The sequence below is a fragment of the Vicia villosa genome, unplaced genomic scaffold, assembly GCF_029867415.1.
Source record: "Vicia villosa cultivar HV-30 ecotype Madison, WI unplaced genomic scaffold, Vvil1.0 ctg.000780F_1_1, whole genome shotgun sequence".
Lineage (NCBI taxonomy): Eukaryota > Viridiplantae > Streptophyta > Magnoliopsida > Fabales > Fabaceae > Vicia > Vicia villosa.
In genome coordinates this window covers 470,008-482,175 of record NW_026705349.1, presented here as the reverse complement: position 1 = coordinate 482,175, position 12,168 = coordinate 470,008, and the positions used below count along the sequence as shown (strand labels likewise).

Sequence of the window (12,168 nt, the reverse complement as noted above, 5' to 3'; positions counted from 1 at the left end):
AGCAATCCCCTTAAAATTTAAAACTTGTTTTAAAAATATATTATATTTGGCTAAAATCATGTTAAATTGATTTTTTTTACCTAATTTCAAAATTATTTTTCTCAAAAACTACAAAACTAGGTTTTAAAACTATAAAATTCTTTTTACTTAGGCTCCTCCATGGTTCAAAATATCTCTATGCTTAATTTGAGGTTTTTTCTTCACCCACCTCCTAACCTTCTTGCCCACCCCTGGTGAATTTACCAAAATACCCCTTGTTTCGGAAGTTCATTTCCGAAACGGTACTTTTTTTTTGGAAAAAAGGTGTTTTCGGAAATGAACTTCCGAAAACGTGTTTTTTTTAATATAAAATATTGATTTCGGAGATGCATCTCCGAAATAAAGTCACTTTTCAGAAAATGTGGTGTTTCGGAAGTTCATCTCCGAGCGCACCCCCCTTGGAGGAATTCGAAAATGCACTTCCGAAAATAGGTCTGGACAGAAGAAAATGAACAATTCGCTTTATTTAATCGGGTGAAAATTACAACGATAATATTACATAAAATTAAAGTTACATATTGTTAAACACGGGTAGGTGGGGATGAGAGAGTGGTGGGGAGAAAAAAAGGCTTCCAAATTTCAAAAGGTTTATTTATTATTTTAATAAAAATACGTACAACTGAAAGTAACAAATGACGGAGGAGGTGTAACCGGAGCCGAAACATATGACGGAGGAGGTGGATGTCCGGAGGAAGAAGACCCGGAGGTACGTCCACCGCGAGACAAAGGAGCCAATCAATGTAAGCTATAATTTATCATTATCATCAGGGGACGTCATTACAAAAAATTGGGAAAAAAATCTTATTATTTTTAATCTTGATTTTTTAGAAATGACGTCCCCAGATGATAATGATAAACTATAGCTTACAATGATTGGCTCATTTGTCTCGCGGTGGACGTACCTCCAGTTCTTCTTCCTCCGGACATCCACCTCCTCCGTCATATGTTCCGGCCCCGGTTACACCTCCTCCGTCATTTGTTACTTACAGTAGTACGTATTTTTATTAACATGATAAATCCAATACAAAAACACTGTGCGATACAATCCAAAATCCGAACAAAACAAAACAAAACACGTCAAACAAAACAAAAACATGTTATTCTGCCCGACGAGCGTTACAAAATACACATCAAACAAAATAAAAACACGTTATTCTTCTCGACGAGCGAACTCCTCCGAATGAAGATAATTATACCAATCTTCATCCCACTCAGTATCAGAACCATCAGCGTTGATCACGCCTGAAGGCTGAGCCTGCGCGTCCGAGCCATGGACTCCCAGGGGACGAGAAGCAGAACCAGTCAAAAGCTTCTTCTTCTCCTTCACCACCTTCACCTCCGTCACCTCCTTCACCTCTTTCACCTCCTTCTTTGAAGAACCATTTCTTCCCTTAGCGCCCTCTTTAGAAGACGCAGTCCTGCGTGCTTGTTGGTTGCCTGACATGTTCCTGTAAACAGTTGAAATCGATTAATATGCGAGACAAAATAAAAAACAAAAAAATTTGAACTTCTGATACAATTCGGAAGTTCATTTCCGAAAACTGGGAGGGAGGTGTTTTCGGAAATGAACTTCCGAAACACCCCTGCGATGGACTTTTCTGCAACTTCCATGGCAGACCCCTAAACCAAACTTCAAACCAAATCAAAATGCTTCTAAACAACCTAAATACTACTAACAACCTAACCATATATCATTTATGCAATTAAAACCCTAAATAACATGCATTTGAATAATAGATCTAAAAATTTCAAAACTTACAAAGTGTTAGGATTGAGGGCTTTTGAATGTTGTTTAGCAGTGTGATTGGAGCCTTGATGCAGCTTTGGAATTCTGTTTGCACAAATTTTCGCCTTTGCCACTTTTTGTTTTGATTTAGGGTAAATGATTGGGGGAGGGGGAGTGTTTTGATAAATCTGCAGAAATCGCAGTATTTCGGAAGTGAACTTCCGAAGTAATTGTTTCGGAAATGAACTTCCGAAGTAAGTCAATTTTTTTAAAAAAACACGCTTTCGAAAATGAACTTCCGAAGCAGGGGTAGTTTTGGTTTTTCGCAGGAGGTGACCACCCATAGGGAGGTGGGTAAAGAAATTTTCTAATTTGATAGACTCAAGCAAGGCATTCACTTGTATTTTTTGTTTTTGGAAATGCTAACATGGTTTTTCCTAAGCTTCTCCAAAATGTCAACTTTTTGAATCATTTCCAATTTTCAATTTGCTGGATCAAAGACAAAAACACATATTATCTGTAACAAGAACTAGCATATGCAAATCATGTTCTTTTAATGTTTCCATCTCTTCACGACTGTTCATTATCTTTACATTAATGATTTAGTCTTTCATAATGCATACAGTAGGAATCGCTTACTTTAATCTGAACAGAAACATGGTTTCCAAGCAAAGATGGGAGATAAAAACAGTTCATAAAACATTAGAATGTGATTCTGAAAAATTGAGAACTAAACTATCCAGCAAAAGAAAATTACTTATGCACAAACTTCGTCTCTGTTTTTATTTACATACATGAGATTGTTATATTATTACATAATGCACTGACAACATAGTCGGCATGACATACACACTTCAGAGAGAAAACAAAGAAAGAAAAAAAATATATGTACAATTATTACCAGACATGCAAAAGAAAGCATAATTACACCCGCATGCCAAATACTGTAAATGACTTTTTTAGAATTTACCTTTCATCTTCAACTGATATTATTTTATGATTATCCAAAAGAGAAGCAATAAATATGTACAGACAATTGTTTGATCACCATGCAGAGAACAGAATTCTTTCGACCACTTTGTCTACTCTGGCCGAAAGCTTATCAAATTTGGAAGATCGGTTGAATGGAGCTTCTTAATTTCAGCTGCATTGACCTTGCAAGACTCCAAGGAAAGAGTGCGTAAATTCTTTAAAGGCTTCAAATATTGCAGCCCTTGGTTTGTTACACGAGAATTTGAAACATTTAGCGACTTCAGTGCAGTCATTCCTGTAGTAGTCAGATATGGATATAAGAATATGTTAAGGAAAGAAGAACAAAACCTCCCTAATCAAAACTACAGAGCAAAGACGGAATCAGAAAGCAAAGCAAAAAAATGATTTTCTCCATCTATGGATGATTTATATCTGGCAAGTGAACATGTAGCATTAGTATACCACCGTCAGCTGCACCGTCGATACATTAGGTGCTTAATTCACAGTTAACTTGAATTTGGAAGGTGTAACAGATAGTTGACTACACGTTCAAATTACAGTTTTACGTCGATATTAAATATGCCAAGTCATTTAGATCATTATTATTGAAAAAAGCATGCAAAGAAGATATGCAGTAATGAAGACATGCAGAAAATACCAGAGATTAACTCCAGAGTTTTATCTGTCAATTTGCAATTCTGAGAAAGGTTTAGCTGTGTAAGGGAGACAATTTCTCTAATATTTTTCACGCCTGCATCAGTTAAAAATCCACCACATATCTCAAGGGATTGCAGGTTCTTGAACGCTGCATGATGCAATAAGAGGAAATAAGATTTAAGCCACCAAAATAACTTTATGAAAAAGACTATATAGACCCGTGTGTTCCAATTACTTCAATTAGCGTTCCTTGTATACAATATATATGAAAAGTAATGAAAAAGTTAGCTGGTCCTTAAATGAGGTTTTCTGAGTAGTGCGACCTCAATTTATTTTTGTTTTTATTTAGAGTCATTAAACCATGTATTCTCCAGTATTGTCACATTGAAAGGAAATGGAAATGCATTCAATCCGAAAGTAAAAAAGATCTGGCTTGTCGGGTAGAAACAAAGACTTGTTTGTCCAGTTCAGCAGTTTTAAAATTTTCGTATGAAATATATATATAATAAAGAAAAGAAGAGTAAACTTTATGTATATTTATTTATTCTCTTTGAATAGTTATAACAATTTCATAACGGATTATAGAGACACAAATTATAATTAGGTATTTTAAAGAAGGAAGGAAATCAAATGAACAAAGGAAATCAACAATAGTCTGAAGTGCGCACATACATCGTAAATATGTAGTTCCAAAGTCAGTGATACGAGCTCCAAAGAGATCCAAAGTTATCAATCCAGTCAGACCTATACAAGAAAAGAGTCGATCAGACATTTACATTTGAAGCTCCTAAGTGCTAACAGAGATAAAGTTAGTTACATCTCACACAAATTAATTCGTGCATTTAAATAGTAAAAAGTAAGGAGAAACAATATATTGGAATAGCTTGCACCTCATAAAATGGACGAGATCCTGGTCAGCTCAAAAATTGTTTAATTTGGATAAAATGTATTTACTTCATGCAGGGTCGCGTCTAAATTTAAGAACACTCTTTCAATTAAATATCTAAACCAAAGATACCCCTACAATATGTTGTGGACTAGCAATCTGCCTAACCAATAGTATCAGAGTCAATACCATACCACAGAGCTTGATGACAGGTTTAAGTTGGTGTAGTGTCTAGCTAACTACAATAGCTTTCAGCCTACTTGGAAGCCCTCAAAACAAAAATTGGTATAAAAACATGGTGGGTAGAGTTAGATCCAACTGGAATTTGATTTCATGAAGGTAGAAATCTCAGAGCTAAGTGCTAAAAAGGGATTTTCAGTTGAAGACAAGTCATCGTGTCCAGTGTGAGGGCTTAGATAGGGCCAGAATTGGATTCAAACACGGTGTTTGTGCAAGGGCTTAAGTAGAAAGAGTTGTGGCATATAGATTTAACCATATGGAAGCACTTGATCCAATAAAATACAATAAGTTACTTGTTTCCAAATAGCATGTGACAAATATGCAATCGAAAAAAGTGGTTATTTAGAAAGTTTTAGACTTCTAAAAATGATTATATAAAAAAGTAAAACACATATGTTAGGGAAAAACATAATCAGTCATTAGCAAGGTATATTGGATAATCCACCCAGAAAAAAAATGGAGCATGTGAAAGTAAAGAAGGGAAATGAGAGGAGTGAGAAGCATTAAGATGACTCAACAGTCCACATAGATGAAATCATTCAAAAGAAATAAGATAGAGGTTTCTAACTATCTTAAAACCACCTATTATCAGAATTCTCAATTTTACATTTTGCATGGTGGCATTCTGCAGTTTTAGATTTTTAAAAATGAAAAAATTAAAAGGAAAAATAGTAAATGGCAAATAGTCAAAGAAGTTGGGTCATGTTTAATGTTTTATTCATGCCACTATCTCAAACCTGGGCAGTAACCTCTTACATATACAAAATCATTCATACATCGTACAAGAGCACCAGATTTAAAAGTATAACAAGTGAATACACGTGGAAGCAAGTTACGGGTGATGTATATAATATGATTGATTATACACAAGGAAATGCTTACTTGTAAGATTTGCCAGTCCAGCATCAGTTATCTGTCGAGCATCCAGATTAAGTGATTTAAGACTAGTCATTCCAGAGAGCCTTCTCAGGCCATTATCAGTTACTGAAGTAAATGACAGATTCAGATCTTCGAGTTTTTTTAACCCTGGACAAAAGCAAAAACGATTTCACATGTGTATTATAATCAGTGTCTATGAATATCTCTCTAACAAGACAGAATCAGATAGATGGACACATGCGTGTGTGCAAGTAGATGTAACTGGAAAAGATATTTTCATAATAGACTACGAAAATGTACAACTATAAAAACAAGATGTCTTGGATCAAATCAAAATGTCGCTTGCAGCAACCACATCTTAGCAGGTTGGCAAATTATTGACAGACACAATTTCTCTTTTTACAAAATTTCACTTACGTTTGTGTAACTAAATGAGCTTTCTAAGTTTTATCGTCCAAAATGTTATACAGCAATAGACGATAACATTCCAAGATTGAGCCTCAATACACAATGTCAATTTACATGCTAGAAGTTGACAACATGAAACATAGATTACCCCGTACACAGCACAGGAACTTTAATGATTATGTGGCAGTCAACATATAACCAACAAATATAGAAATCTATGAAGCACGGACACCTCTAGGAGTAGGCGTGTCGCGGTGTCCGACACTTGTATGACACCCGTACGACACGTGTCGGAAAAGTCAAACAAGTGTCAGAAAAGTCAGACAAGTGTCCCCTAAAAAATGGTTTTTTTCTTTGCTTCGACACTCTATTAATCAGTGTCCGACACTCGTATGACACTCATACCACATATGTCCGACAACTCAGACAAATGTTTCAAACAAAAATTTGTTTTTCTCTTTGTTTCAACATACATTTATATATTTTTTTTGACAAATCTCACACACATCTAAAAGAGTTAAAATGTATTGAAACAATGTTATCAATAAAGAATTAAAGACATTAATTTTGATCAATATATGGATAAATGAAACTCAAATATTAGCTTATATGTAGCGGTGTCGGTGTCCTATGTTTTCAACATTATCGGTGTCGGAGTATCCGTGTTGGGTCGTGTCCCGGTGTTCGTGTCGGAGTCTGTGCTTCATAGATAGAAATACAAATATAGAAACATAATTGAGTTTAAATTCTCATTTCACAACTACAGGGTTGTTTCTATCAACCTGATAAAGATCGAAGCCCGCCGTTTCCAACTTCAGTGTCGGACAACACTAGGATTTTCAAGAGAGTGAGGCCTGAAAGAACAAATAGCTGTAAATTTCATACTAGGCAATACTTCCAATCCAAATATTGGACACCTAAAACCTCATTACATATTCAGAAGTAACAGAGTCTTCCCCCCTCAAAGAGAACATTATGATAGAACAAATCAAAACCACCAGACAATGAATATCACTAATAATATTCGAAGCACAAGTTCTAGACCAAATAATTCTTTAAATTTACAACATGATAATATTATAAATCCAATTCAAAATCATTTGGCTAATGTTAAGTTCCGTGGCTTTGTTCCATTCCATCCCAATATTAATTGACCAAGAAAATATGAGAAGTTGAATCATGAAGTTAACACTGTTCAGCTGAAAATGACAAGGTGTAATTCCACATATTCCCCAATCACGGATCTAAAGAAAACTTGATGCTAAAAATCTCCTAGCATTGCAAGGTCCAAGGAAAAGTTGATCCCATTCAGATCTATTGTAACCTTGCTTTTGCAGGAACATTAAAGAAGTATAACAATTCTATATAAGCTTTAAACAATGTAACAGCCATTCAAATCTACAAAAGGGAAAATGTAAAATTTAGCAGTAAACCTGTCAAATTCGCAAGCCCTTCATCGCCAATCAGGCAAGAATCCAGATTCAAATACTCTAAATTCTTTAAACCTGTCAAAGAGAAGCCAATTAAAGATCTGGCAGACAATTTGAAAAATAAACAAGTTTCAATCATGATGATAGCCAATGGGGCAGAAGTTGAATATGAAACAAGTTATTCTCACAATGGTATTCAAGAATGCGTAGAGTAAGCACACATAAGAGACCAATTATTTGAAGACTAATATTTGATTTGTGTCATTATACATGACCCTAAGAGAAGGGAAGGTAAGTGCAATATGGGAGGAGGATAAGATATTCCCTCTTCCCCAAATTGTTTAATAAAAAGGAAAGGAAAAGTGATTATCAAAATCAGTGTCACCAAGGAAGTCGCGAAGAAGTTAATTTCAAATTATCAAAAGGAATAGCAATTATATAAATGGGAAGGTCCATCAAAAATGTGCAGTTAGCATCTGAAAATTGGGAGGCAGCGGTGAAAATTGAAGAGATAAATCCACAGACTATACAAATCATGTATTTTCTCAACATAGGGAAGCAGCTTGTGGAAAAAAGCCGCTCTTAAAAGAGTTGTAGAAGTATGAATAACCTTTTAGATGAACTAAGCACGCGTCTGTAATCTTGTTAAATGCAAGACTTAACCTCTTCAAGCTTGTAAGACCTGCAGGAAAGGGAACATGTGTTGTAAAACTGAGAAGTTGTTGCTTATTCATCTTTAGAGTAAGAAGAAGTATGGACATGGGCATGAAAAGCCCTCAAATTTGGTCACTGTATATTGAGTTACCAGAAAAATTCTCAAATCCATCATCAGAAAGACCGCATCTGTTGAGATTTAAGCATGCCAGGGCAGCTAAGGCTGTACATGAAAGGAAACGCGATTAAAGAACTAACCAAGGAAATTTTGGACATTGGAACAGTGATAAGCAAATATGATATGCGGATATCAGATATTATAGTCGTTTCCGTTTAAGCATTACTTAGATTGCAAATCAAGCTACTCAGATCATTAATTTTCAAAATAAATTGGAAGGAAAGTTCAAACATTAAAAAACGTCGTCCAGAACAAATAGAGTTGATGTATACAATCAATGGATATGAAAATGACAGAACAAAATGAGGATTTAATTACCAGAAATATACTCAAAACATGCAGCAGTGATATTGCATCCTTCAACATTTAATGTCGCAAGCTTCTGCATGCCTGTAAATCAGAGAGAAATATCCAAGCAATGTAATAAATAATAATGTATCAAGCAAATTGTTTTTACAACTAATTCCATAAACCGAAACTGCATTTTGATTACAGTAAAAGAATAATGAATTTTCAGTAAAGAGTAAACATTAGTTGTTTGGAAGTTATGGATTATAGATAAAAGGAAGTGAGAAATAACAGGAAATTGGATGTTATTGATAATAACTTGATGCTAACATGATACAAAAGTAACTGAGAAATACGATAATAACATGATGCTAACTTGATACAAAAGTAACTGAAAAATATGATAATAACTTGATGCTAACTTGATCCAAATCCTAAATAAATAGGAAAATCATGAAAGTTACAGAGAAATATAAAAACTAATCTAATGAGATAATCTAAGATACTCTAAGATTAACGACTAATCTTAAAAAAGAAACCAATATATTATCAAGATATCATTTTATATTCGAACAAATTGACAGCCAGATATGTTCTGATGTGCATAAAATAGACGCGGCAGCTATAGTCTTGTTGTAACACTAGCAATGGATAACAAACAATACGGAAATACCTCTTAAGTAAGAAATCCCAAGATCAGTAATATTGCTGTTGGAAATTTGCAACTCCTTTAAATTAATAAAACCTGAAATATTTCATACTGAGAGTCAACTCAAACTGTAACCACGGCCTAGCATTTGTCATCTAAAAGTACGAAGAGAAAGAATTAAATCAGGTAATCTCAGAAGCTATTAATTAAGTAACCAGATGTTCAGATATAATCTCAACAACAAAAATTGTTATTGAGTATCAACCATAATAACATTTTGCATCCACCTCATTAGGGAAAAATGTCTACATAGCGTATCACAAAGCATGAAAATATAAATTGTGTCGTGCACAAACAGATAGAAGAGTTAGAAATGCAACTACTGTGATAAACAAATAAACAACCAATACCTGAGATAGCCTTCATGTCTGAATCCGTAATACATTTACAGCATCCAATATTAAGAGACTCCAGTTTTTTCAAACCTGTATTAAAAAAAACAAAGGAACTAATTTGATACTAGTAATTCCATAACAAAGTTTCTTTAAAAGCAAACTCTAAGCAGGAAAGCATTTAATAACATCTGGATAATAAATTTTGTAGAAGTAATTAATAAAGGGTTGGCTCAAGTGGCAAGATAAAACAGCCTCTGATCCACGGACCCATAGATCGATTCTTATTGGAAGTCCTTTGTTTGAAGTCAATTGTATCATAAATTGGCATACCCTGACCTCAGCCCTTCCCTCCCCTTAAACATTTTTGTAACAGAAAAAAGTTTCGTTGAATGAAGGTAAAACTTATTATTGCCATTAAGCGTAGGCTATGCCACCAACTAGATGCTGTCAACACTAACTAAAAGATAATGATGATAATTCATCTAAAATAATTTAAAAATAAGAGTATATATTATGCAGCTGATTCAAAGAATATGGTGAACTCATAAGACACATTTGAAATTTACAACAAACAACCAGCAAAACAATTACCTATTGTGCAAATGGTTTAAAAGTCGAGCAAGAAAGAAAACAAATTTTTTAGATGAAGTTTTCAGGAATAATAATAGTACCCATCTAGCCTGAAGAAGTTCATGACAGGCTGCCAAATTAACCAACCATGCCTCATGCCTAACTATATATTAAAGAAAATATACTTTTGTTTCAAATTACTAGATGTGAGGTTGGTTTTTTACAACGCCAAATACATAAGGAAGTTTACGTATACATAACTAAGCAAGATATCAAGAATAGGAACCTTTAAAATGAACAAATCCGCCATGAATATATGAACACCTCTCAAGGTCCAACTTCTCCAAATTAACTAAGTTGGAAAAGGCTCGCATTCCATCAGGTGTGACAGCACAGCTCTTCCTGATACTCAATGAAGTCAAGTTTGATAGACCTATGAAACAAATTTGCCTTGATTAACTATGTTAATCAAATAAAACTCTTGATGTCTCATATCTATTTATGTAAAATAACTTCAATATGCATAACATCCAATGTGGGTTAACATTCATGAATGACTTTCTCCAATTTTCTTCACAAGATATCAAAAAAAATATATTAATAATAGTTTGTTTTGTTACATAAAAAGAAAGACAGTGATAACGAGAGAAAATAATAATTCTACCTACCATTGAGGTGTTTGAGCCCGTGTTCGGAAAATTGATCACAGTAATTGAGGGCCAATGCTTGAATATTTGAGCAATTCTTTAAGAATCGCAGTCCATTGTCTGTCACATTAGAGCCAGAAACATCAACGGCAAGTAAAGATGAGCCTTGTGAAGCAATAACGTCCATCCAATCATCATTCACTCCAAAATATTCTCCCAAGTAAACATCCTGCCATAAAAAACACAACATATTTGTTAAGTACTTAAATCAAACCAAAACATGCAATTTCACCAACCCTCTTGCACGCAAAGTACCTCAAGAGCACAATCACGAAAAGCGTTGAGAGATGCTTCATTAAGACAATGAGAATCCACCAATTCATTGAAGATCTGCTGACTTATGTCTCTCGGTAGAATTGAAAACGAATCGTATTTATGAAAATCCTGTCATAACATGGATCAACTACTGAATGAAAACAAAACAAAACCACAAAGAGAAACAAACAAAACAAATCAAAACATTCACCTCGCGCATCTTATTTATGCATAAATCCATTAGAGAGGGACAAGTACCCACTCCAGGACAATGATTAGTCTTAGAACGTAAACTTCTTGCCCCTAACCATTTAGTGCTTGCACTTCTACAGTACCTTCCAGATACTCCCCTGCGTAAATCATCTTCTATCACTTGTCTTTTCCTAGAACAGATACCACCCATGACTTAACTTTCTTACAATCCTGTTCCTTGATTATTAATGCATGGAAAATCAAATTCTCATTTGAGAACAATATAGCTAGGGATTCAACTGCATGAAGCAAGAAAATAATTAATTAATTAATTAAGCAATAATCAAATATATGTCAACCTAAAAACAGTTGAAGCTTTGGGGAAAAATAAATAACTAGAATCATACAAAACTAGCCCATAGTTATGATCAAACAAAGAAGTAGAATACAACACCATAAAACAGTGCTAGTCAAATAGTAACCAAAAAGTAAAATCAATTAAATAAAATAAAATGAAAAACACCATGATTAAGTTCGTTTAGTAATAGAAGAACTTTGAACAGTTGGATATCCCTAATTCAACGATTACTCCGATGATGAAGATGAATTTGTATTTCTATTTTGAGCTTATTCGAAACGTAAACAGAGAGTGAAACTTTACATATTTTAGTTTTAATTTAATAATAAGGAATGATTGTTGTTTGGAAAAAGACGAAGATAAAAGCAAAAGATGCACTTGCTTTGATTAGGTTAGGTTTAGGAAGTTTGATCGGAAACGTTATTCTGGTAGAGTGATGACAGAAATGGAAAGAGGTTCAGTGAGTGACGATAGGTTAAAGGTGTACGGAGAGAGAGGGAGAGAGAATTGGATGAGCGAGATATTCAGGGAGAGAAGAGAGGAAGGAGGAAAAGACCTGGTGATGAATGACATGTGGCGGTACTTGTTAATGGGGAAGAGTGAAGAGTGAGTATGGAAATGAAATGGGATAAGAACAAACAACGAGGGAGAAAAGAGTGGGGTTTATTATGTGCGGGTCCCACGT

General features: G+C 34.4%; 2 protein-coding genes across 6 annotated transcripts; both read right to left on the bottom strand.

Moving 5' to 3' along the window:
* Positions 1-1,081: 1,081 nt before the first annotated feature.
* LOC131631175 (uncharacterized) lies at positions 1,082-2,363 on the bottom strand. The gene is made up of 2 exons (XM_058901954.1): positions 1,799-2,363; positions 1,082-1,487 (listed from the first exon to the last, which is right to left on the bottom strand). The coding sequence occupies exons 1-2, from the start codon at positions 2,107-2,109 to the stop codon at positions 1,190-1,192; spliced, it is 609 nt and encodes a 202-aa protein (XP_058757937.1). The 5' UTR covers positions 2,110-2,363; the 3' UTR covers positions 1,082-1,189.
* A 138-nt stretch (positions 2,364-2,501) lies between these two features.
* On the bottom strand, positions 2,502-12,166 carry LOC131631173 (uncharacterized). Of its 5 annotated transcripts, none has more exons than XM_058901951.1 (16): positions 12,040-12,166; positions 11,145-11,424; positions 10,934-11,062; positions 10,640-10,847; positions 10,258-10,404; positions 9,417-9,491; positions 9,031-9,102; positions 8,388-8,459; positions 8,043-8,114; positions 7,848-7,919; positions 7,241-7,312; positions 6,590-6,661; positions 5,403-5,546; positions 4,067-4,138; positions 3,396-3,542; positions 2,502-3,032 (listed from the first exon to the last, which is right to left on the bottom strand). In XM_058901951.1, the coding sequence occupies exons 2-16, from the start codon at positions 11,334-11,336 to the stop codon at positions 2,848-2,850; spliced, it is 1,731 nt and encodes a 576-aa protein (XP_058757934.1). In that variant the 5' UTR covers positions 11,337-11,424; positions 12,040-12,166; the 3' UTR covers positions 2,502-2,847. The 5 variants fall into 5 exon arrangements, with proteins under 5 accessions (XP_058757934.1, XP_058757933.1, XP_058757932.1 ...); XM_058901950.1 differs by having other exon boundaries at positions 11,787-12,101; XM_058901949.1 differs by having other exon boundaries at positions 11,866-12,101.
* Between the last annotated feature and the right edge of the window lie 2 nt (positions 12,167-12,168).